The 26980-nt window shown below is 48.4% G+C and overlaps 1 protein-coding gene across 1 annotated transcript in view; it reads right to left on the bottom strand.

The window, feature by feature from the left end:
• Positions 1 to 25311, bottom strand: part of LOC137357353 (polyunsaturated fatty acid lipoxygenase ALOX15B-like) — a 63169-nt gene extending 37858 nt beyond the window's left edge. The window contains exons 1-5 of the mRNA XM_068023618.1: positions 25116 to 25311; positions 22737 to 22941; positions 17719 to 17800; positions 8024 to 8146; positions 5164 to 5267 (exon numbers count right to left, since the gene is read on the bottom strand). Coding sequence (XP_067879719.1) covers positions 5164 to 5267; positions 8024 to 8146; positions 17719 to 17800; positions 22737 to 22941; positions 25116 to 25262 — 661 coding nt within the window. The 5' untranslated portion in view covers positions 25263 to 25311. The remainder of the gene's footprint in view (positions 1 to 5163; positions 5268 to 8023; positions 8147 to 17718; positions 17801 to 22736; positions 22942 to 25115) is intronic.
• Positions 25312 to 26980: the final 1669 nt, after the last annotated feature.

Here is a 26980-nt window from a genome sequence, read left to right on the forward strand (position 1 = left end):
TGACATGCTGACACACAAATTCACCAGTTGGTTTCACACTTGTTGAAGACAAACCTATTTGCAGAGATCGTTTGCATCGCAACATTACAAAAAAAAAATTACCAAATGCACATCCCATTTTCTAAGGCACTTTCACATGAAATGCAGTTTGCTCCTCTGGAAGAAGAAGCCTCATCCGTTATACACTATCACAGAATGCAATCTGCTCCTCTGGAAGAAGGAGCCCCATCCGTTATACAGTATCTCAGAATACAATCTGCTCCTCTGAAAGAAGGAGCCCCATCCGTTATACAGTATCTCAGAATGCAATCTGCTCCTCTGGAAGAAGGAGCCCCATCCGTTATACAGTATCTCAGAATGCAATCTGCTCCTCTGGAAGAAGGAGCCCCATCCGTTATACAGTATCTCAGAAACCTGAGTTACAATAATTCTGCACATTTTATCCCTTTTCTGTGTTGAGTTAACTGATCTCTGCCAGGATATCAATTGAGGTACTACAACTGTCCTTGGCAACCTTAGACTACAGGGGGAAAAGCAAGAGCATACAAAGGTAGAATAGAGAGATTGAAATGAAACAGAAAAGGGACACTTTTGATAAGGTCCATAATACAGCAGCAAGCCAAGCTGAATATAGAAATACAGAGGAGTTCGAAAAGGGGAAGAAGAGGGACAAAAGGAGAGTTTGAGAGCATTAGCTAATATAAAACTGTACCAAAAAGTCTTTTATAAACAAATAATAAAAGGGGAATCAAAGGAAGGAGGCGCCAATTAGGGGCCATAAAGGTGATATTCTTGTGGCAGCAGAGGGCATGGCTGAGGTACTGAATGTGTACTTTGCATCATTTTCACTAGAGAAGAGGATGCTGCTCATGTACATACGAACATATATACATACGAATTAGGAGCAGGAGTAGGCCACTCGGCCCCTCGAACCTGCTCCGCCATTCAGTCAGATCATGGCTGATCTGATTGTAACTTCAACTCCACCTTCCCACCTACCCCCGATAACCTTTCACCCCATTGCTTATCAAGAATCTACCTCTGCCTTAAAAATATTCAAAGACTCTGCTTCCACTGCTTTTGAGGAAGAGAACTCCGAAGACTCACCACCCTCAGAGAAAAGATTTCTCCTCATTTCTGTCTTAAATGGGCAATGCCTTATTTTTAAATAGTGACCCCTAGTTCTAGATTTTCCCACAAGGGGAAACATCCTTTCCACATCCACCCTGTCAAGACCCCTCAGGATCTGATATGTTTTAACTTATGTATACATATCTTATATATCGCTGTAAAAGAGAAGACAGCAGTGATATTAAATAGGATAAAAATGAATAAAGAGGAGGCACTTAAACAACTGGCAGTCTTGAAAGTAGAGAAGTTATCTGGTCCAAATGGGATACTTGTGGGTTACTGAGGGATGTAAGGGTGGAAAATGGGGAAGGTTCTGGTCACATTTTTCCGTCAATGTGGAGTGGTGCCGGAGGACTGGAGGATTTGAAAATGTGATAGCCCTGTTTAAACCGGGGCAAGGGATAAACCTTGCAACTACAGTCCAGTCGGTATTTAGAAACATATGGGGTTAAGAAATGAAAGCCAGCATGGATTTGCTAAGGGCAAATCATGTTTGACTAACTGAGTTCTTGGACGAAGTAACAAAGAGGGTTGATGAGGATAGTGTGGTTGATGTTGCGTAAATGGACTTTCAAAAGGTGTTTGAAAAAGTATCACACAATAGATTTGTTATTAAAATTGAAGCAACATTTTTATTATGAAATTGGCTAAGGGACAGAAAGCAGAGAGTAATTGTGAATGGTTGTTTTCAAGACTGGGAATGAAGTAACTAGCAGAATAGATAAAGAGGAACCAGTGGATATGGTATATTTAAATTTTCAGAAAGTTTTTGATAAGGTCCCACATAATAGGTTAGAAAGCAAAATTAGAGCACATGGGATTGGCGGAAATATACTGGCATGGATTGAGAACTGGTTAATGGACAGAAAACAGAGAATAGGAATAAATGGGCCACTTTTGGATTGGCAGGCTGTGACTGTTTGGGTACAACAAGGATCAGTGTTTGGGCCCCAGCAATTCACAATCTATATCAATGATTTGGATGTCGGGATTAAATTTAATATTTCCAAGTTTGCAGATGACACAAAACCAGGTGGAAGTGTGAGTTGTGAGGAGGATGCAAAGACGCTTCAAGGATATTTGGAGAGACTAAGTGAGTGGGCAAAAATTTGGCAGATGGAATACAATGTGGGGAAATGTGAGGTAATCCACTTGGGAAGGAAAAACAGAAATACAGCGCATTTCTTAAATGCTGAGAAGTGTTGAATTTCAAAGGGACTTGGGTGTCCTTGTTCATGAGTCACTGAAAGCTAACATGCAGGTACAGCAAGCAATTAAGAAGACAAATGGTATGTTAGCCTTCATTACAAGAGGATTTGAAAGATGTCTTACTGCAATTGTATAGAGCCTTGGTGAGACTGCACCTGGAGTACTGTGTGCAGTTTTGGTCTCCTTATCTACAGAAAGATATACTTGCCATAGAGGGAGTGCAACGAAGGTTCACCAAACTAATTCCTGGGATGGAGGGATTGTCCAATGAGAAGAGATTAAATAGACTGGGCCTTTATTCACTGGAGTTTAGAAGAATGAGAGATGATCTCATTCAAACATATAAAATTCTTAGAGTTCATTAGGGTAGATGGAGGAAGGATGTTTCCCCTGGCTGGTGAGTCCAGAACCATGGGACACAGTCTCAGATTAAGGGCGAGGCCATTTAGGAATCAGATGAGAAGGAATTTCTTCACTCAGAGGGTGGTGAATCTTTGGAATTCTCTGCCCCAGAGGGCTGTGGAGACTCAGTCATTGAGTATGTTCAAGATAGAGATCGATAGATTTCTACATATTAAAAACATCAAGGGTTAGTGCAGGGAAATGGTGTTGAAGTAGAAGATCAGCCATGATCTCATTGAATGGTGGAACGGGCTCGAAGGGCTGAATGGCCTACTCCTGCTCCCATTTCTTATGCTCTTATGTTCTTTGGTATATAATGTTGCCTTCCAGGGGTTGGTTTTAGTACTGCTACTCTTTCTGATATATAGTAATGACCATGACTTGGATATACAGAATTGCATATTTCAATATTTGCAGACGGCATGAAACTTGGAAATGTAGCAAACGATGAGGAAGATGCAAACAGACCTCGGGGGGAGGGGGCATAACAGAGCGGGGAAATGGGCAGATACGTGCCAGATGAAACTTAATGCAGAGGAGTATCAAGTGTTTAATTTTGGCAGGAAGAATGAGGAGAAGCAATACGTCATCACATTTAAAAAGTACTTGGAGATGTAGTTGAAGAACTGTAACAAAGAAGGCTATGGAGCAAGAGCTGGAAAGTGGGATTAGGCTGGATAGCTCTTTCACGGCTGGAACAGACACAATGGGCCGAATGGCCTGCTTCTATGCCATAAATGTTTATGATTCTATGATAATTCTATGAATATAAATGAATTTTAAAGGGGGTGCAGGAACAGAGACCCCAGGTATACGTACAGAAATATTTGAAGGTGACAGGACAAGTTCAGAAGGCTGTTGAAAAAACACATGGAATCCTTGGCTCTAACAATAGAGGTATAGAGTACAAAAGCAAGGTGGTTATGCTAAACCTTAATAAAACACTGGTTAGGCCCCACAGGGAATATTGTGTACAATTCTGGGCACCACACTTTAGGAAGGATGTCAGGGCCTTGGAGAGGGTGCGGAGGAGATTTACTGCAATGGTCCCAGGGATGAGTGACTTCAGATAATGTAGAAACTGGGATTGTTCTCCTTAGAGCCGAGAAAGTTAACAGAAGATTTGATAGAGGTGTTCAAAAGTATAGATGGCTTTGTTAAAGTAAATAAGGAGAAACTGTTTCCAGTGGCAGGAGGGTCAGTAACCAAAGGACACAGATTTAAGATGATTTAAGGCAAAAGAACCAGAGAAAACTTTTTTTTAAACGCAGCGACTTGTTGTGATCTGGAACGCGCTGCCTGAAAGGGCAGTGGAAGCAGATTCAATAGTAACTTTCAAAAGGGAATTGGATAAATACCTGAATGAAAAAAGATATTCAGGGCTATGGGGAAAGAGCAGGGGAGTGGAACTTGTTGGATAACTCTTTCAAAAAGCAAGCACAAGCACGATGGAACGAATGACCTCAGCTGTGCTGCATCGTTGCATGATTCTACGCAACCAGGCACATGCACACAAGCACGCAGGCACACACGCACAGTCAATTTTGCATTGAAGTCTAAAACAGCAGGCAGTTTGCACACAGCCAGGTTCCACAGACAGCAATGACATAACTGATCATATCATTTATTTTAGTGCTGTTAGTTCAGGGATAAATATTGGCCGGAATACTCCTCTGCTCTTCTTCAAAATAGTGCCATTGGATCTTTAATCCAACTGCGAGGAGAGACAGGGTCTCTGTTTAACATCATTTCCAAAAGACACCTTCAGGACTCCACTGGAGTTTTTTGAATTTATTTTTTCATGGGATGTGGGCATCACTGGCAATGCCAGCATTTGTTGCCCAACCCTAATTGCCCTTGAACAAGTGAGTGGCTTGCTAGGCCAGTTAAGAGTCAACCACATTGTTGTGGGTCTGGAGTCACACGTAGGCCAGACCAGGTAAGGACAGCAGATTTGCTTTCCTAAAGAGCATTAGTGAACCAGATGGGTTTTTACAACAATCAATGATAGTTTCATGGCACCATTACTAAGACTAGCTTTAAATTCCAGATCTGGAATTCTCTCCTGAAACCTTTTGGCCCTTTTTTATTAATTAATTAATTGCCCTTAAATTCCCAGCTGCTGTGGTGGGATTTGAACCCATATCCCCAGGGCATGACTGGTCCAGTGATATTATCACTACACCACCATCTCCCCAAATCTGTAGCTGGCATTAGCTCCTACAATCTTTGACACAGCGACAACAGCAGCAACAAACTGTGAACAGATAAATCAGCACCGCACGGGAATGGAATGTGACACCTTTCTGGTCTGTGTAGCTTAGTATCACAGTGGGCAGGGTTTTTACCCACTGAACCATTCAGAAACACCGCTGTTTATCTAAAAATGCCAGTGAAACCCTGGATGTCGTTAGCAAGTACCTGCAACTGGAGCTCTGCTGAGGTCAATCTGTTTACGTATCTCGCTGATCTTATTCCACACCTTCTGAGACATTTTCAGTGAGTTCAGACCAAGTTCAAAAATGCTGAGTTAACAAAAACATCATAATTAAATGCAATAAACACTGAAACTTTTACTGCTGCAAGTACAGATTACTCCAGGAGCCCTAGTGACTGAGCGCTGCAGCTTGTTTAGAGGCCAGGTATCCTGAGCAGAGCTGAGTGTGTTACAACAACAATTTGCATTTAATACAGTACAACATCCCAAAGAGCATCACAGGAGCATTATCAAACAAAATTTGATACTGAGCCACAAACAGAGATATTGGAACGGATGACAAAAATGTAGTCAGAAATAGGTTTTAAAGCGCATCTTAAAGGAGGAGAGAGAAATAGAGAGGCAGAGAGGTTTAAGGAGAGAATTCCAGAGCTTAGGTCCCAGGAAGCTGCACCAATGGTGGAGGGATTAAAATCAGGGATGCTTAAGAGGCTAGAACTGGAAGAATGCAGAGATCTCAGAGGGTTGTAGGGGCTGGAGGAAGTTAGAGAGAGAGAGAGTGTTGTGGGCTGGAGGAGGTTACAGAGATAGGGAGGGTTGTCGGGGCTGGAGGAGGTTACAGAGATAGGGAGGGTTGTCGGGGCTGGAGGAGGTTACAGAGATAGGGAGGGTTGTCGGGGCTGGAAGAGGTTACAGAGATAGGGAGGGTTGTCGGGGCTGGAGGAGGTTACAGAGATAGGGAGGGTTGTCGGGGCTGGAGGATGTTCCAGAGATAGGGAGGGTTGTCGGGGCTGGAGGAGGTTACAGAGATAGGGAGGGTTGTCGGGGCTGGAAGAGGTTACAGAGATAGGGAGGGTTGTTGGGGCTGGAGGAAGTTACAGAGATAGGGAGGGTTGTCGGGGCTGGAAGAGGTTAGAGAGATAGGGAGGGTTGTCGGGGCTGGAGGAGGTTACAGAGATAGGGAGGGTTGTCGGGGCTGGAGGATGTTCCAGAGATAGGGAGGGTTGACGGGGCTGGAGGAGGTTACAGAGATAGGGAGGGGCGAGGCATGGAAGAACTTGAAAACAAGGAAAAGAATTTTTAAATTGAGGCGTTGCTGGACTGGGAACCAATGTGGGTCAGCGAGCAGAGGGGTAATGAGTGAACAGGACTTGATGTAAATTAGAATATGGGCAGCAGATTCTTAGATGAGCTCAAGTTCACAGAGAGTGCAACATAGGTGGTCCGCATGAAGAATGTTCGAATAGTTAAAGCTCATGGTAACGTAACCGATGAGGGTTTCAGCAGTAGATGATTTGAGGTGGGGATGGAGATGGGTGATATTACGGAAGTAGGCAGTTTTCTTGAGGGTGAGGATTGAGGGATTGGAAGCTCATCTCATGGTCAAATGTCCGCCAAGCCTGCGAACTGTTTTAGCATCAGAAAGTCGCAAAGCAGAGTAATGGATTCGGTGTCTAGGGAACAGAGTTTATGGCAGGGACGGAAGACAATGGGCTGAATTTTCCCTTGCAGGAATGCATGGGTTTGGCAGCAGCTGGCGGTTTAAAGTGCAGAAATTATCATCAAATCAGGAAACGACTTCCAACCCACTGATTCCACATTTTACTGTGTCAGGCAAACCCCCACCTGCCAAGACTGAGGCACACATTATTTCGCCACATGAACAAAAACTACAATTGCAAGTCCTGACTGGAAGGACATTTGCATAGTACCAGACAATGTTGAAACAATGGGGACCCAGTAGTTGCTTCCCCAATACACAGAAGTGGTCAAAACAGTTTTAGTCACATGACTAGCTGGCTGGAGTTTTTGAATTTGAACTTTCAACAAAGGATTTGAATTGAGAACGCCGTGTCTCACGGACTGAGAACACCTCCTCGCCTGTCTGCATGCCTTCTTCTCTTTCCCACAGAACTAAATCTTGTGAAGACGCGTAATCTCAAAGATAGAACAGACTCCTATGTGAACAAGGTTTAAGACGAATACTGGGCCCCAACGAAGCGCAAGACCATATCTTGAATCAAGGCCTACAGCGAGTTCGAGAAACAGTGACAAGATATTACCTCCATCTGTCAGGAACAGTATCTCTCTGCAGGTCCTTACAACCCCCAGCATCACATCCAGGAGGCATCACTAAAACATGGCATGGCCTTTGATATGCGTTCATTGCATTCTGTCAGTTAATTGTGCTCTATTCCCAATTCATCAAGTTGCATGTTTACAGTGTCCTTTTAAATACTGGAGTTGATATCGGTTCATGCAGGTCATCATCACACCTACTCAGCAGAATTGGTCAGGAAACCTATTACTAAATATTATAATGCAGTAGCTGGGTTAAAAGGACACTGACAGACATGCTGCACTTACTTCTGGGATTCCCAGATTCCTCCCGTAATCCCCACTCTGCTCTCTGTGCATTGGGTACTTAAAATCCAGCCCAATGGCTTCAGTCTTCACAATATTTAGTTGGAGGAGGTTACTGATCATTCAGTACTGGATGTTCGTCAAGTGGTTTGTCCAACCAGAGGCAGTGGAGAGGTCAAATGAGGTGGTGGTGAGGTAGTGTCAACACACATGTAGAACGTGACATTGTGTTTTTGCATAATATTGCTGAGGGGCGGCATGTAGATGAGAAATAGGAGCTGGACTAGGACAGAACTGTGAGGGACACCAGAGGTAACAGCAACGGGAACTGGAAGACAAGCCATTGCACTGACTATGACTAAGGAGGTTACAGTGGGTTTGGACAGTCATGGTGCTTATGGCTCAACATCACTTGCATTATGCGTTGATCAGTTGATCCACCTGAGCACTAGTGTATTTCTGACTTTAAATAATACTTACGCAGAATCAACATTGAAGAGTAAGCCAAATTTTCTGTCAAGTGTAAACTGTGCATCTTTAGGTAAGTCATTGCTACTTTCTGCCTTAATAGTTTTGGGAATGCCGGGCGCATAAATGCTCCACCTGAAATACAAGTGTTTCTTTAAGTATGCAATAGAAATATTCAAATAAGCATTCAATATTTTTGGCACAACATCATTGCTTATTAAGTTGAGAGATGGATAATGAGATTCCTTTTAGTGTTTGCATCCAGTGTCATCACCAATCAAAGCACTCACAAATGAGGTACAGATACAGAGTAAAGCTCCCTCTACACTGTCCCCATCAAACACTCCCAGGACAGGTACAGCACGGGGTTAGATACAGAGTAAAGCTCCCTCAACACTGTCCCCATCAAACACTCCCAGGACAGGTACAGTACGGGGTTAGAAACAGAGTAAAGCTCCCTCTACACTGTCCCCATCAAACACTCCCCAGGACAGGTACAGCACGGGGGTCAGATACAGAGTAAAGCTCCCTCTGCACTGTCCCCATCAAACACTCCCAGGACAGGTACAGCACGGGGTTAGATACAGAGTAAAGCTCCCTCTGCACTGTCCCCTATCAAACACTCCCAGGACAGGTACAGCACTGGGATTGGCTGCTCTCTGATTTGGGAGCCTGAGTGCATCAACGAGGTGCAGCTGACTGTTGCTGTGTGCACAGGTTGGAGGCTGCAGGCTGTGTGACTGCTGCAAGAGGGAGAGACTGAGACTGAAAGAAGGGTTTTTCCACATTTTCAACAAAGGAAGGAAGGCAGAGAACTGGAAGAACTGGAAGCTCTTTTGTGAGTTTGTTTTGTACTGAAAGTCTTTTTCATTGATTGTTGGGGGTGGGGAAAGAAGAGACCTGAAGACCTTGGGTGGGGCTGTATTGTTCAATAGGGAGCTCCTGTGTTTAACATCTTTGGATAGGGAGCTCCCTCCCCACCCCAACTACTAAGCCTGGGACAGCTGGAGCTGCCCAGGTGAAGAGACTTATTATCTGAACATCAAAGGAGGCGTGTGCCTGGGCAGCTTACAGCTGACCCAGGTGAAGACATCACCCCACCCCACCCTCCCAACTGGAAGACCAGCTACAAGACATGTGCAATACTAACAAAGACTGATTCCTCTTGGCCTTCCTCTCCCTCAGCCTCTTCCCCTGTGCTACATCCTTTAAGTGTTACATTTTTGATGTATTGTATTTGCTCTTTTCTTTTTTTTTTCGCTCTCAACAAAGTGCTTGTAACTCTTCTACCCCATGACTTCTCAGTCCTCTCCGGTGGCGGGGCCCTCCTATGCTGCAGCAGCTGCGACAGCTGCTCCTGTGGCCCCGTCACCATTTAAAATCTTAACATCAAAGCATGGGGTGAAGAGTTACACCCATCCTAATATGATTATTGAGGCTTGTGTTAAGGCAATGGCCGTGGTTGTCGGCCCCTCGGCCATTGTTGCAGCCTCAAAGATGTATGGGAAGGCTGTGTTCTTCCTGAAGACCGAGCGGGCTGTGTCCCTCGCCCTAAGTACGGGGCTCACAGTGGGTGGGATTTTCCTGCCAGTGGACCCTCTGGGGGCCACTGCACATCGGGTAACCTTGTCGAACGTCCCACCCTTCATTCCTGATGAGCTCCTCCTCCCCCACCTACACCATCTGGGGGAGGTGAGGTCAGGGATCACCCCAGTCCCGCTCGGTCTTCGGGAGCACAGCCTCCGACATGTCTACTCCTTCCGCCGCCAGCTATTCATGCAGCTGGCGCGGGAGGAGCTCTTGGAGGGCCACTTCAGTATAGAGTTTCAGGGGACGGCCTACCGCGTCTTCTGGACCTCGGATGGAGCGCGGTGCCACGTCTGCAAGGGGGTGGGGCATGTTCGTAAGAACTGCCCCAACCTCCCGGCCGCCAGCTCCACCTCGGCGGCCCAGAGTGGTTCCACAGCACCTCCTCCCACTCCCCCCGCAGATCCAACAGACACCGCTCAGTCGGTTCCGGAGGCTGTGGTTTTCACAGCCTCCGGCGGGGAGGGGAGCATCCGTCCGAGCGGAAGGAAGACGCGGGGAAAAAAGAAACATCGTGAGGCGCGTCCCCTGGACACTTTGACTCAACCCGAGCCTGAGCTCAGCCCAAATCCCATTCCCATGGAATCCACCTGTCCCAGGGCTGGGCTCAGGCCCAGGGTGACTAAAAAAGGAAAAAAGGGTGCGGAGGCGGAGGCCTCTGATGACATGGAGGTCTCTGAGTCTCCGCGCCCAAGTGCGAAAAAGACGAGAAGGCACCCCTCCACAGAAATAACACAGGGCCCTGAGGTGCAGGGCCCATCTGTTGGAGGGGAGCTGCCTCCTGTTTCTGGTCCTCAGGTTCCCCCTACCGCCACCACCAAGGCTGCAAAGTCCGGGCAGGAGCACTCTATTCCTCAGGATGGAGGGGAGGGGATGGCCCCGGTACGTGAGGCCCCTCCTGAAGGAGTAAGTGGGGCCCTGCTTGTGGTGGGGGAGCCTGGGGAAGCCGCCCATTCTGCCACTGCTACTGGGTCGGGTGTCCTGAATGAAGGGCAGGGCGAGGCCCCAGAGGGTCGGGCCTCCCAGCCGGAGTCCACCACCAACCAGGAGACACCCGACCCAATTATAACTGAGAATGCTGCCCCATCTGCTGGGCCTGTGGGTGCTGGCGGAGCAGGAGATAGCCTCCTCCCTCCGCCTCCAGTCTCGGCTCCGGCTGGTTTCCCGGAGTCGGGAACTTCTGTCTCCCCTGGACCACTCATTGCCCTGGGGACGGAGGTGGAGGGGGGTCCTGGGCCGCTGGTGCCTACAGGCTCCAGTTTCACAATAGAACCCAGAGAGGACTCCTCCGCCATCGATCCTGGGGGTGGGATCGTGACGGAGGCGGGACCAGCTGGCGCGGCCGGGACGTCCGCCCCACAGTGTGTGGTGGATGTGTCGGCCGCTGGCGGTGACGACCCGGAGGAGGATGGGGATTCGGTGCGGGGCACGGAGGATGATCTTGATTCCATCGCCAGTGAGGTGGTGGAGTCCCTCGTGCCTCCCACCGAATCTCCTCTCATCCCCACGGCGGAACTCCGGGATTTCCTCGCGGCTTGCAGGGGTTGCCGCAATAAAGTTCAGCTGGCCCTCGACCGTTGGTCGAATCTGGCGCTGATCATACAGTCCGTCCGTGCCGCCCTTAAGATAGCGGGCAAGCGCGCGGACGTGAAACTGGTTGAGAGGCGCCGTTTTAATGTGTTCCTCAATGGGTTGCTGGGGGAGTGGAGGGCCAGGTGCACTTCCACTCCCTCCTCACAGTGAGCTGTTGGTGACGGGTTTTAAGTACCTTTGACATGAAGATAACCATAGCCAGCCTCAACATCAACGGCAGCAGAGGGGCTCACCGCAGATTTCACAATCTCTCAGTCCTCAGGGAAGGGAGATACGTGGTGAGCTTTCTGCAGGAAACCCACACCGTTCCGGGAGACAAAGCCACCTGGCTCCTGGAGTGGCAGGGTGGGGTCTACATGAGTCACCTCACCCCTATTTCTAGTGGGGTGGCTATCTTGTTAGCCCGGACTTTTCAGCCGGAGATCTTGGGGGTCAAGGAGCTAGAGCCGGGCCGCTTGCTCCACCTCGCCGTTCGCCTGGGTAGCGTGCCGCTCCACTTTGTGAACGTGTACGCGCCCAGGCCCGGCGCGTTGCAAGCGCGCTTCTTTGAAGAAGTGTCCGCTCTCTTGAGCACCATCGATAGCGGCGAGTGCATCATCCTCGGGGGGGATTTTAACTGCACCCTCGAGGTGGGGGATCGCTCCGGTCCCCAGCGCGGCCAAGCGTCGGTGGAGAAGTTGAGGGGACTGATCAGCTCCCTTAACTTGGTGGACGTCTGGCGGAATCTCCATCCCGACTCCAGCGCCTTCACGTGGAGGTCTGGAGGAGGGGGGTCGCGAATCGACCGCCTCGACATTTCGCAGGCGTACGTCTCCCGCGTTTCGGCGGCCTCCATGCGGCTGGTGCCGTGCTCGGACCACCGCCTGGTGTGGGCGGAGTTCACTCCGCTCCGCACGCGGGCGGGGTCCGCGTACTGGCACTTTAACAACCGGCTGCTGGAGGACGTGCGATTTCGGGACTCGTTCTGTCGATTCTGGGCCGACTGGAGAAGGAAGCAGGGGGGCTTCCCCTCCTTGAGGCTATGGTGGGATGTGGGCAAGACTCACATCCGCGTCTTCTGTCAGGAGTACGCGAAGGGGTCGACCAAGAGGCGGGAAGCCGAGATCGGGCGCCTTGAGAGGGAGGTGCTCGACTTGGAATCCCGCCTCGGTCATGCCGTCGCGGACCCGGCCCTGTGGCAGGCGTACAAAGAGAAGAAGGGCGCGCTGAGGAACCTGCAGCTCATAGGGTCCCGAGGCGCGTACGTGAGGTCGCGGATCCAGATCCTGGAAGATTTGGACCGCGCATCACCCTTCTTCTACTCGCTGGAAAAATGGCGGGGGGTCCGTAAGCAGCTCGTCGAGCTGCTGGCCGACGACGGATCCTCCATCACGGATCCGGAGGGAATGGGCCTCCTGGTCCGGACGTATTACAGTGCGTTGTTCTCTCCGGATCCGTCCAGCGATGATGCGCGCAGAGTTTTGTGAGAGGACCTGCCGCAGGTCAGCCCGGAGGGCGCCGAAGGATTGGAGGCTCCGTTCACGTTGGCGGAGCTGACTGGCGCCCTCCACCAGCTCTCGAGGGGCAAATCCCCAGGGCTGGATGGGTTGACCGTGGAGTTCCTCAGGGCGTTCTGGGACGTCCTGGGGGACGATTACGCGCGGGTCCTGGGGGAAAGCCTGGCGACCGGGGAGATGCCCCTCTCGTGGCGCAGGGCGGTCATCGTCCTGCTGCCGAAGAGGGGCGATCTCCGCCTGCTTAAAAACTGGCGTCCAGTCTCCCTCCTCAGCACGGATTATAAGATCTTTGCCCGGGCTATGTCTACCCGCCTGGGCTCCGTGCTGGCCCACATGATCCACCCCGACCAGTCCTACACGGTCCCGGGCCGGTCCATCCAGGACAACATCCACCTGGTCCGGGACCTGATCCATCTTTCCCAGAGGACTGGTCAGTCGGTCGCCTTTCTCTCCCTCGATCAGGAGAAGGCGTTCGACAGGGTGGATCACGATTACCTTTTCGGGACTCTGCGCGCTTTCGGACTCTGGCCGCATTTTGTGGCCCGGGTGCGACTTTTATACGCCGCCGCAGAGTGTCTAGTCAAAGTTAACGGGTCCTTGACGGCGCCCCTTCGATTTGGGAGAGGAGTGCGTCAGGGGTGCCCCATGTCCGGCCAATTGTATACCATCTGCGTGGAGCCCTTCCTGTGCCTGCTTCGCAGGAGGTTGACGGGATTGGCTCTGCGAGAGCCGGCCATGCGGGTCGTCCTCTCGGCTTACGCCGACGACGTGCTCCTCGCAATCACAGATCCCGTTGACTTGCGGAGGATGCGCGACTGCCAGCAGACCTTTTCTGCCGCGTCCTCTGCGAGGATCAATTGGGAGAAATGTTCCGGACTCCTGGTTGGTCAGTGGCGGGTGGACTCCCTGCCGGAGGAGATGACACCTTTTGCGTGGAGCACCACACACCTCCTCTATCTGGGAGTCCACCTTAGCCCCGCTGAGGAAGCCTGGCCGGCAAACTGGCAGGAGTTGGAGGCGAAAGTCACCGCTCGGCTGGGGCGCTGGACAGGACTGCTCCGAGTGCTTTCCTACAGGGGCCGAGCGTTGGTCATAAACCAACTGGTGGCCTCCATGCTGTGGTACCGGTTGGTCACTTTGGCCCCGCCCCCTGTATTTGCCACCAAGATCCAGAAGAAACTCGTCGATTTCTTCTGGGGCAAGAGGAAACACTGGGTCTCTGCCGCGGTCCTGAGTCTCCCGATCGAGGAGGGCGGTCAGTCGCTGGTGTGCGTCCGCACCCAGGCTGCGACTCTCCGCCTTCGGACCCTGCAGAGATACCTGTACGTCGAGCGTCCTCCCAGATGGTGTGCGCTGGCGACGTATTTTTTCCGCCAGTGTCACTGCCTTCAAGACGACACGCAGCTCCCGGTGGAGTCCGTTAGCCGCGCCTCTCTGAGGGAGTTGCCTGTCTTTTACCGGGATCTTTTCCGAGTCTGGAACATGGTCGCCTCCAGTCAGGGCGCTCCCCCGCCGGCGGAGTAGAGCGCCTCGGCTGTCCGGGCGGCCGACTCCGGGGACGGACCGGCGGGCGGAGGAGTAGCCGAAACCCCCGGGACGCCCCTCACTGCGGGTGGCGAGGGGGCTCGGGAGTGCGGAGCGATCCCGGCCGAGCTGACCCCCGCTCGGCCGGAACTGCTCATCGGACCCAGGCCCCGAAACCCTCCTCGGGAGCCGGTCCCGCACAACCCGAGCCGCCTCTCGGAAATGCCCTCCGTGCCATTCCAATCGGCGCGGAGGGGTTTCCTGTACGGGCTGCTCCTGCACACTCTCCACTTCCTCGCCCTCGTCAGTCGGCCGGACACGCCCTGGCGGTCCGCGTTGCCATCTGGCGGCGAGGGGAAACCCCGATGGAGGTCTCTCTACGCGGGAGTCTTCCCCCTTTACATCGGGGACCTGGGGTGGAGGGTGCTGCACAGAGCAGTCCCGTGCAATAGGCTTTTAAGTAGGTTCACGGACTCCCAGGCCAGCTGTACTTTCTGCGGCCTGGACGAGTCCGTGTTCCACATTTATATGGAGTGTGCGAGGTTGCAGCCCCTATTTGAGTATTTGAAGGGGCTGCTCCTCAAATTCTGGCTGCACTTCAGTCCCACGCTCCTGATCTTTGGGCACCCGGTGCGGAGGGGCTTGGGCCGGGAGGAGGATCTCCTCGTCGGTCTGCTCCTGGGCCTGGCCAAGGTGGCAATTCACAGGTCCAGGTTGCGGGCCGTCGGGGGGTCCGTCCTCCCCGATTGCCTGCCCCTCTTCCGCGGTTACGTTCGCGCCCGGGTGTCCCTGGAAAAGGAGCATGCGGTGTCCGCCGGTACGCTTGAGGCCTTCCGCGACCGGTGGGCACCGCAGGGACTGGAGTGCATCGTCGACGCCGAGAATGGCATTTTAATTTGAGTTTTTTTGTTTATTTATCTGGCTTTAATAAAGTTATTTTAAAAATATAAGTGTGTATATAAAGGGGGCCTGAGGAATAAAGGCCCCCTCGACATAAAAAAAAAACGGGGTTAGATACAGAGTAAAGCTCCCTCTACACTGTCCCCATCAAACACTCCCAGGACAGATACAGCACGGGGTTAGATACAGAGTAAAGCTCCCTCTACACTGTCCCCATCAAACACTCCCAGGTACAGGATGTGTTAAGTACAGTGTAAAGCTCCCTCTACTCTAAAAATGAGATACAACAGGGTAGGTTTCTTCATTTTCCCCACCAAAAGACCTACTAACCTCTCTGAGGCACGTTATCCCTTTGTACCAATAGGGAATTGGGTTGAAACTTCCCAAAGTAATTTCACAGAAACTCAACTGGAGCAGCCACTCAAATACTGTGGCTACAAGAGCAGGTTAGAGGCTGGGAATTCTGCAGTGTGTAACTGACCTCCTGACTCCCCAAAGCCTGTCCACCATCTCCAAGGCACAAGTCAGGAGTGTGATGGAATACTCTCCACTTGCCTGGATGGGTGCAGCTCCAACACTCGGGAAGCTCGACACCATCCAGGACAAAGCAGCCCACTTGATTGGCTTCCTATCCAGCACCTTAAACATCCACTCCCTGCACCACCGATGCACAGTGGCAGCAGTGTGTACCATCTACAAGATGCACTGCAGCAATGCACCAAGGTTCCTTCGATAGCAACTTCCAAATCCATAACCTCCACCTAGAAGGACAAGGGCTGCAGACACATGGGAACATCACAACCTGCAAGTTCCCCTCCAAGCCACACACCATCCTGACTTGGAACTATATCGCCGTTCCTTCACTGTCACTGGGTCAAAATCCTGGAACTCCCTTCCTAGCAGCATTGTGGGTGTACCTACACCACACGGACTGCAGCAGTTCCAGGTGGCAGCTCACCACCACCTTCTCAAGGGCAATTAGGGATGAGCAATAAATGCTGACCTAGCCAGCGACGCCCACATCCCATAAACGAATGAAAAAAACATACGGCTCTTATAACCAGTTCAGAGAGGGGCTTTCCAGGCCCTGTTAACTGTCTAACAACAATAGGTGGAGATGGAAGTTGTTGTCTTTGAGATATTTTTATTACTTGAGATCTCACCCATACACAGAGCGGATAGTAGCATCGTGGTAATGTTACTGGACTAGTAATCCAGAGGCCTGGACTAATGCTTTGGAGACGTTAGTTCAAATCCCACCACAGCAGCTGGGAGAATTTAAGTTCAATTAATTAATAAATCTGGAATTTAAAAAGGTTGGCCCATTCGTAATAATAATGGGCGGCGCAGTGGCGCAGTGGTTAGCACCGCAGCCTCACAGCTCCAGCGACCCGGGTTCAATTCTGGGTAAAGCCTGTGTGGAGTTTGCAAGGTCTGCGTGGGTTTTCTCCGGGTGCTCCGGTTTCCTCCCACAGCCAAAGGACTTGCAGGTTGATAGGTAAATTGGCCATTATAAATTGCCCCTAGTATAGGTAGGTGGTAGGGGAATATAGGGACAGGTGAGGATGTGGTAGGAATATGGGATTAGTGTAGGATTAGTATAAATGGGTGGTTAATGGTCGGCACAGACTCGGTGGGCCGAAAGGCCCGTTTCAGTGCTGTATCTCTAAATCAAATCTAAATCTAAAAAATAATGAAACTACTGGGTTGTTGTAAATACCCATCTGGTTCACTCAGTTCAGGGGATGGACAATCAAAGTTTCTTTTTTATTATTCTTTCATGGAATGTGGGTATCACTGGCAAAGCCAGCAATTGTTACCCATCCTTAATTTCCCTGGACACCTGAATGTCTTGCGAGACCATTTCAGAGGGCAGTTAAGAGTCAACACATTGCTGTGGGTCTGGAGTCACATGTAGGCCAGACCAGGTAAGGACAGCAGATTTCCTTCCCTAAAGGACATTAGTTAACCAGATTGGTTTTTCCAACAATTGATGATCGTTTCATAGCACCAAACTTTTATTAATTAATTGAATTTAAATTCCACCAGCTGCTGTGGTGGGATTTGAACCCGTGTCCCCAGGGCATTACCCCAGACCGAAAGTCATTCATTTGACTTTTGGCCTTCGTGCCATCAGTTTCTGCCTCTTATAGATTCATGATGTCATTTATCGGTTCAGGCCAGCTGGCTACAAATAAGCTGCTGATTTATCCACCCACTCCATAGGATCCCCTCGGACTGACCTTAGTTTGAACTCAAGGCGCAGGGGTTAATGAGACGACAATAAACTTATTGCAGTAGCCAGGCTATCAACTGCTTCAAACACCAAAACTTTTGTAACCATCAGTTTCAGGAAATCTTTATCCTGTTTGGAAAAGTTTGAACCCATGGTTCCAGAAGTGAGAGGACAATGTTCGAGCACACTGTGATGTCCAGACACCCGAGAGACACACACCACCCAATGTGGCTCTTTGCCATCAACTGTAAGAAGATCCCAGGTTTGTTCCCTGCTCTATATTGAGATAGTGGATCTGTTTCAAAGATACATCAGCAGAAAAATGCAGTGATTCTTACTCACTTGCCTCATTCTAACACTGCAATACTCACTGATAGGCTTCTTGCCTGCTTCTTATTTCATTAAGCCAGTGTTGTTCAAGGATGGTTGATTTATATTCATGCTTTTTCCGCGCTGGATAAGGACAATAAAAAAATTACCAGGAAACAATTGTAATAAAAGTAACTTTCTTTTCAATTGTAAATCAAGGAAAGATGGGATTTCTGTCTCTTTGGGTCCACCACAAGCATCAGTTAGAAAATCTTGAGCACTCGGTGCCAGCCTAGTACCTTGTTACACGTGAGGCCCGCATGTCAAGAACAGGACAACAGGCGCCCAATCTAGGGACCGAGCAGCACCAGAAGCACATACGATGCAATTTTGTTGTGGACAATTTAGAGGCCTTCCTGGGGCCAGCCTAAACCAGGCTTTAGAGCCCTTGCATATTCTAATAAGGGCCTAACACCTTTTTAAGGACCCTTTCCTGAAATGGAGCTGCCCTGAGCAGAGCAGCTTTACAAGGAGTAGATGCAGCCGAACAAGCAGCTGCAACAAGTAAGGCAAGTTGTTCCTTTTTTAAACAGACCTTCATGTGGAGGCATGAGGACTGTTCCTTCCAGCTCCACAGCATGCTTGAGGGCTGCTGGTGACCAAGGAACTACCACCCCATCTGCCACACACCCCACCCCCACCATTCTCCTACCCCCACCAAGAGCTGAAATGAGGCCAAAGGACAAATATCAAACCGACCTGTTTGGGATGTTTAAGATGTTTTGTTGTGTGAAGTTCATGCTAGCCTAGTGTTACAGAACATTCCTGAACTAGCCTCTGTTCTGAAGCAGAAAAGAGGTGCTGCTCGATAAACTGGTGATCTTAACGCCATGCAACATATTCAAGGCACCACTGTACACTTCCACAAGCATTGTGTAATCAAAACATTTTCAGGCTTCTAGAAGGAAGTGTAGATAACTCATTGAAAGAACTGGGAGTATTTATTTAACTTACCAGCTGGTTTATTCCTAATGAACAAAAAGGGACTTTCATTCTATATTGGGTGGGATACTTGTTTAATTTGATAACACTTGTGCAGTGTTGCAGGAAGCAGAAGTTTTTGTATGCTGAAAAATTATATGAAACTTTCGTTATTAATAATAAACTTGTTTGCCTGATAATTTGGCAGCAAAATGGTACACTTCCTGCTGTAGTTTTGCACGTTTGTTTGAATTTCATGAGTGTATTTATTTATTGGTTCTTCATATTTATCCCTAAGAGGAAAGAACTCTATTTGCCAAAAAGAAATGTCATGGACAACTAAAGAGGTCAGTGATAACCTAAAACTAAAAGAAAAATGCATACAAGAATTCAAAAAAATAGCACAGATCTTGGTGAATGGGAGAGATACAAAGGGTGTCAAAACAGATGGTAATAGCTACAAAAAACGAGAATATAAAGAAACTTGCAAGGGATATCAAAATCAACATCAAAACAAAAAAACTTACACAATTACATTTGAAAAAAGAGGATGTTAAGAGCCATGCAAACTGTTTAAAAACTGATAATGGTGATGTTATAAATGATAAGAAGGAAACGGCAGTTATGTTAAGTAATTACTTTACCTCAAGTTTCATAGAGGAAGAGGTAACATATAGACATCCCAAAAGAAACTAATATTGATGACACAAAGATAGGCAGCATTGTAAGCAGTGCAGATGGAAGCATAAAATTACAGAGATATTGGTAGATTAGGTGAATGGGGAAAACTGTAGCAAATGGATTTCAAAATGGGCAATGTGAGGTCATCCCTTTTGGGCATAAAAAGATTTCATCAGAGTGCTTTCTAAATGATGGAAAGCTGCAGAAATGGATGTCCAAACAAATTTAAGGGTCCATATATAGAACATTAAAATGTCATGAACAGGTACAAAAGTAATCAAAAAGGCGAATGGAATGCTGACCTTTATATCGAGAGGACTAGAAAACAAGAGGGTAGAAGTCATACTGCAACTATACAAAGCCCTAGTTAGAGCACACCTGGAGCACTGTGAGCAGTTCCAGGTACCACACTTTAGGAAGGATATATTGGTCTTGGAGGGAGTACAGTGCAGGTTTACTGGACTGACACCTAGTCTGTAAGGGTTAAATTATAAGGAGTTGTATTTCCTGGAATTTAGAAGTTTAAGGGGTGATTTGATTAAAGTTTTCAAGATATTAAGGGGAGTTGATAGGGCAGATAGAGAGAAATGATTCCTGCTGGTTAGGAATCCAGAGCTAGGAGTCAGCCTAAAAATTAGTTAGATCTTTCAGTAGTCAAGTTAGGAAACAGTCCTACACACAAAGGGCGGGAAAAGTTTATAACTCTATCCTGTAAACAGCAGTTAATACTGGATTAATTATTCATTTTAAATCTGAGATTGATAGATTTTTAACTAAAGGTTTGAAGGGATTTGGGGCAAAGGTGGGTATAAAGAGTTAGATCACAGATCTGGCATGATCTCATTGAATGGCGGTGTGGAATAGGCTTGAGGGGCTGAATGGCCTCCTCCTGTTCCTACTTAGAAATGTGAATGTTGTTAAATATGGTTAGGGAATTGGTTAGGTTTCCCCTCCAAGCTACACACCATCCTGACTTGTAACTATACCTACACCACATGGACTGCAGCAGTTCAAGAAAGCAGCTCACCACCACCTTCTCAAGGGCAATTAGAGATAGGCAACAAATGCTGGTCTAGCCAGCGATTTCCGTAAACAAATAAAAAATGGAGGTGAGGACAGAAAGTCGGGATAATGGGTATGTACTGAATTTGGCAGGATGTAACTCATGGGTCCCCCAGGGATCTTTACTGAGGCCTCAGCTTTTCACTGTTTAGAATTGACTTAGATGAAGGAATAGAGGATCGTATAGCCAAGTTTACTGATGGCATCAAGTCAGGTGGCTCAGTAAGTAGTGTAGATGGGGGCAGAAAGCTGAAAAGGAACATCGATAGATTAAGTGAGTGGCAAAACTATGCAAATGGAATTCAGTCCACTTTGGACCTAAAGAATATAGATCAGAGATTTTTTAAATGGTGAGAAGCTAGGAATTGTGACAAAATAGAGGGATTTTGGGGTCCAAGTACAGAAATCACGAAAAGCTAGCGGACAGGTTTACTGCTAATGAAATATTGGCCTTTCTCTCAAGGGGGCCGAAATACAAAGGGGTGGAAATTGTGCTCCAGCTATCCAGAGCTCTGGTTAGACCACAGCTGGACTCCTGGATTCATTTCTGGACACTGCACCTCGAGAAGGATGTATTATTGGATTTGGAGGTGGTGCAGGGTAGATCACCAGAATTATGAGGACAGACTGTACATTAGGCTTGTATTCCCTTGAGTATAGAAGATTAAAGGGTGATCTAATCGAGGGGTTTAAGATGATTAAAGGAGTTGATAGTGTGGGGACAGATCAAAAGTAAGCTAATCAACTAACAAACTAACTGTGGAGACGTGGAGCCAATTTATAAAAAACAACAAGCAGAAGCTAACAGGACAGCTGCAGATAGTTTAATAGTAGCCTATTGTTTAATAATCAGCCTAACAGTTCAAGGAGGGGGGTGTGAAACTACTGAAATAAAATGCAAAAATTAAATATTGGGACAAATGAACCAATCATGCACTGATAACAGAAGTCTGCAAACCACTCAGAAACAAGGGGGGGGGGGGGCGTTACTAGTTTTGTTTGAATAACTATAAGAAAGGCTTGCTGTAGTGAGCACATGTTCTTTTATTTTGCTTTTTGTTCTTTTGTATCCTTGCAATGTAACAACCATATACTGTAATAAAGTTTCTAAAAGTTATGGTCGGACTCTGTCTCTCTTTGTAACTGATGGGATCCAACAATAGGGTCGATAGAGAGAAACTATTTCCTCTGGTGGGGGGAGTCCAGAACAAGGGGGCAGAACCTTCAAAATCGAGCCAGGCCGTTCAGGGGTGATGTCAGGAAACACTTCTTCACACAAAGGGGAGTGGAAATCTGGAACTCTCTCCCCCCAAAAAGCTGTTGAGGCTGGGGGTCAACTGAAAACTGAGATTGGTAGATTTTTGTTAGGCAATGATATTAACAAATATGGAACAAAGGCAGGTAAAGGAAGTTAAGATCTATTGAATGGCAGAACATGCTCGATGGGCTGAATGGCCTCCCCCTATTCCTATATTGTTAAATTTGACTGGAAATCAAATTAAGTGGAGAAAAACAGAAACATGTTCTTCAGTTCATTCTTCGTTCTGGGATTAGTTCAAAGGATTCAATTGCATGAGGCTTATTAAAATGCACATCATATTTCATGTCTACTTTACCTACCAACACTGATATTATGTAGAGACAGGACTTTACTGAATTCACTTGCTCAGTAATGAGGAACTTATTTTTGAAAACAAAAAAGCAATTTAATTTCTTCAGTAAAAGTCATTAAGAAGGGCAACACATTGATTGTTGACTTTGTTGGAATTTAATTTAAATATGTTCCCATTTGATCATAAAATCATACAATTTTACAGCAAAAATGAAGCCATTCCGCCCATCAAGGCTGTACTAGTTCTCTGAAGAACAATTTACTGACTTCCATTCCCTACTCTTTCACCTTATCTTGAATTTCTTTTCTAATATTACCCAGTGCCCTTTTAAAGTTGTTAAGTTTTCATCCCTCTGCTATTTCTGGTGAGAAATTCTGTGTCCTAATAATCCTGGGAGATTGGACTGAAAGCTATTGGGTTTTGTTTCACATTGTAATTTCATTGTAAATAAATAGTTTGTTGCATTAGAGTTGCATGGCCCACATGAAATATCCACTTGCTTAAACAGAGTGCAGAGTCGTACGAGACTACATTTAATGCACTACTGATATTACTGCAACTAGTATCTTGGGTAAATCTGCGTGACAGAACTCTGCAAATGTAAAAGTTATTAAGGTACAGCTTCCAGTTAGTAAGAGTGAAGATTAGTTTATAGAAACCGCTGTGAAACTGGTGATGGAAAACCTAAAATTGTAGCATCTTCCCAAAATATGTCTGTATATAAACCTGAACCCTTAATGTACCTGTTCCTTCAATGATGTCCAAAGTGTTTTCATCAGTCAGCCAAGAATAGCACGGGAAATTGTAGACTTGGTTATTGGGTGCTTCCACAGTGACATGTTGACAATACCAGCTGTCTTCAGGCAACAGGAAGTGTTTATCTTTGTACAACTTCACCAGCAGGATCTCCCCAAGATCATTTTTATTTTCAATCTTCATGGTTTTGGTCTGCGTAGAAAACAAATGACAAGCAGTTACTGATTTTGAATTGCATTTGTATTACCTCTCAGATACACAGGATTGGGAGGAGGGTCCCAAACTTTTACCCTCACCACAGGGGAGCCCTGGGTGTCCCTCCCCTCACTGCAGAGGAGCCCTCAGTCCCCCTCCCCTCACCGCAGGGGAGCCCTCAGAAACCGTCCCTCACCACAGGGGAGCCCTCAGACCCCCTCCCCTCACCGCAGGGGAGCCCACAGACCACATTCCCTCATCGCAGGGGAGCCCTCAGACCCCGTCCCTCACCACAGGGGAGCCCACAGACCACATTCCCTCATCGCAGGGGAGCCCTCAGACCCCGTCCCTCACCGCAGGGGAGCCCACAGACCACATTCCCTCATCGCAGGGGAGCCCTCAGACCCCGTCCCTCACCGCAGGGGAGCCCACAGACCCCATAACTCACCGCAGGGGAGCCCTCAGTCACCCTCGCTACGAGGGGAGCCCTCAGTCGCCTCTCCCTCGCTACGAGGGGAGCCCTCAGTCGCCTCTCCCTCGCTACGAGGGGAGCCCTCAATCTGCTGTCCCTCACTACAAGGGAAGCCCTCAGATTCCTCTCCCTCAGTACGAGGGGAGCCCTCAGTCTCCTCTCCCTCGCTACGAGGGGAGCCCTCAGTCTCCTCTCCCTCGCTACGAGGGGAGCCCTCAGTCTCCTCTCCCTCGCTACGAGGGGAGCCCTCAGTCGCCTCTCCCTCGCTACGAGGGGAGCCCTCAGTCGCCTCTCCCTCGCTACGAGGGGAGCCCTCAGTCGCCTCTCCCTCGCTACGAGGGGAGCCCTCAGTCGCCTCTCCCTCGCTACGAGGGGAGCCCTCAGTCGCCTCTCCCTCGCTACGAGGGGAGCCCTCAGTCGCCTCTCCCTCGCTACGAGGGGAGCCCTCAGTCGCCTCTCCCTCGCTACGAGGGGAGCCCTCAGTCGCCTCTCCCTCGCTACGAGGGGAGCCCTCAGTCGCCTCTCCCTCGCTACGAGGGGAGCCCTCAATCTGCTGTCCCTCACTACAAGGGAAGCCCTCAGATTCCTCTCCCTCAGTACGAGGGGAGCCCTCAGTCTCCTCTCCCTCACAAGGGAAGCCCTCAGTCTCCTCTCCCTCGCTACGAGGGGAGCCCTCAGTCTCCTCTCCCTCGCTACGAGGGGAGCCCTCAGTCTCCTCTCCCTCGCTACGAGGGGAGCCCTCAGTCTCCTCTCCCTCGCTACGAGGGGAGCCCTCAGTCTCCTCTCCCTCGCTACGAGGGGAGCCCTCAGTCTCCTCTCCCTCGCTACGAGGGGAGCCCTCAGTCTCCTCTCCCTCGCTACGAGGGGAGCCCTCAGTCTCCTCTCCCTCGCTACACGGGGAGCCCTCAGTCTCCTCTCCCTCGCTACACGGGGAGCCCTCAGTCTCCTCTCCCTCGCTACACGGGGAGCCCTCAGTCTCCTCTCCCTCGCTACACGGGGAGCCCTCAGTCTCCTCTCCCTCGCTACACGGGGAGCCCTCAGTCTCCTCTCCCTCGCTACACGGGGAGCCCTCAGTCTCCTCTCCCTCGCTACGAGGGGAGCCCTCAGTCTCCTCTCCCTCGCTACGAGGGGAGCCCTCAGTCTCCTCTCCCTCGCTACGAGGGGAGCCCTCAGTCTCCTCTCCCTCACTACACGGGGAGCCCTCAGTCTCCTCTCCCTCACTACGAGGGGAGCCCTCAGTCTCCTCTCCCTCAGTGTCAGAGTATGTTCTGCTCTCTTTGAGCATGTTATCGGGATGGGGATAATCCAGTGTTTCTTTCCAATGGATTTCACACTAATTCGAAGGCACTGCCCAGTGATGTTGAACAGTCTCTGCAGCCTCCGCGATTCCAATCCTTCTCCCTAACCCTCTCCAGCTGTTTCCATTGATCTGTTCCCAGCTCAGCAGCTCCAGACTCCCTGGACTAAGACATTTCAATAAACACTGACTTTCCCTATTTCAGTACATCTTGCTCAAGTGCAAACAACAGTAGAAGCGTTCAGAATTTCCAGCATTGTGAGGCAGCTGTAAGTCGATTATTATAACTATTAAATACAATATAAACAGGAAACTCCTTACCTAAATCTTTTAAATGCAGAAGGTAAACAAAATCAAGAAATGGACCCAGAAATTCATTGCTTTGCTTTAGGAAATACTTACGCTGCCCTGCAGTAAATGAGTGAGGCTCCAAACCCGAACCTTTTCGGATCTGTCCAGCGACCCCACCAAGGACACATAAATTTTATCAACCGTCCCGGCTTTGAGGAATTCTCCGGTGCTGAGCTTTACTGTGTAGGTTACCGACATGCTGATCGGAAGCTGCAGAAAGCACTGTGAGAAATTCCTGCTGTCCTTCACTGTGACTACAAAGGGGCGGGGGTAGGTGTGAAGGGCAGCTGAGAGCCTTGGGGATAAAATCAAACCATATTTGGGAAACCTGAATAGAAAATTTAAAATGCAAAGAGCAAACAAGTCTTAACAAATTCTGAAAGTGGGAGTTGTGTCAATGGTTCAAGGTTTTGTTAACATTGAAATCGGGTATTAAATTTATTAAGCATGAAAGGGTACTTTCCATTGAACACCTGATGATTTGGCTACGGATTCTGACCTTCGTATCTGAACCTTTACAAATCCAAACATTGCAAGCTACCACTTTCATATATTTCTTTCACCTTGAAAAATTATTGGCAGGTAAAATCAAGGAAAGCCCAAATATGTTTTATCAGTACATTAAGAGCAAGAGGATAACTAAGGAAAGGGTAGGGCCTATCAGAGATGTACAAGGGAACTTATGCATGGATGCAGGGTTCTTAAAGAGTTTTTGTCTCTGTCTTCACAAAGGAGAGGGTTGATGTAGACATTGTAGTTAAAGAGGAGTGTGAAATATTTGATATGAAAAGCATAATGAGAAAGGAAGTACTAGAGGGGCTGACATCCTTGAAAGTGGATAAATCACCAGGGCCGGATGGATTGCATTCCAGGCAGTTAAAGGAAGCCAGGGAGGAAATAGCAGATGTGCTGAGGATCATCTTCAAATCCTCACTAGATACAGGAGAGGGGTCAGACGATTGGAGGTCTGCAAACGTTGTACGATTGTTCAAAAAGGGCGTGAGGGATAGGCCAAATAATTATAGGTCAGTCAGTCTGACCTCAGTGGTGGGTAAATTATTTCTATTCTGAGGGACAGAATAAACTGCCACTTAGAAAGGCCCGGATTAATCACGTATAGTCAGCATCAATTTGTTAAGCGAAAGCCATATCTTACTAACTTGCTTGAGTTTTTTGAGGAAGTAACAAGAAGGATTAATGAAGGTAATGCAGTGGATGTGGTCTACATGGACTTTAGTAAGGCATTTGACAAGGTCTCACATGACAGACTAGTCAGTAAAATGAATGCCCATGGAATGTGGCAGGTTGGATCCAGAATTGGCTCAGGGCCAGGAAACAAAGGCTAGTAGTCGACGGATGTTTTTGTGAATGGAAAACTGTTTCCAGTGGTGTTCCACAGGGCTCGGTGTTGGGTCCCTTGCTGTTTGTGGTATATATTAATAATTTGGACTTACATGTGGGAGGCATGATTGAGAAAATTGTAGTTGATAGTGAAGAGGATAGCTGTAGACTCCAGAATGATATCAATGGTTTGGTTGAGTGGGCGGAAAAGTGGCAAATGGAATTCAATCCAGAAAAGTGTGAGGTCATGTATTTGGGGAGGGCAAATAAAGCAAGGGAATACACAATAAATGGGAGGATATTGAGAGGGGTAGAAGAAAGTGGGAGACCTTGGAGTGTATGTCCACAGGTCCCTGAAGGTGGCAGGACAGATAGATACAGTGAAGAAGGCATATGGAATGCTTTCCTTTATTGGCCGAGGTATAGAATACAAAAGCAGGGATGTAATGCTGGAACTGTATAAAACGCTAGTTAGGCCACAGTCGGAGTATTGTGTACAGTTCTGGTCACCACATTACATCATTGAAAGGACATAATTGCTCTGGAGAGAGTATAGAGGAGATTTACAAGAATGT

The sequence above is a fragment of the Heterodontus francisci genome, chromosome 48, assembly GCF_036365525.1.
Source record: "Heterodontus francisci isolate sHetFra1 chromosome 48, sHetFra1.hap1, whole genome shotgun sequence".
Classification (NCBI taxonomy): domain Eukaryota; kingdom Metazoa; phylum Chordata; class Chondrichthyes; order Heterodontiformes; family Heterodontidae; genus Heterodontus; species Heterodontus francisci.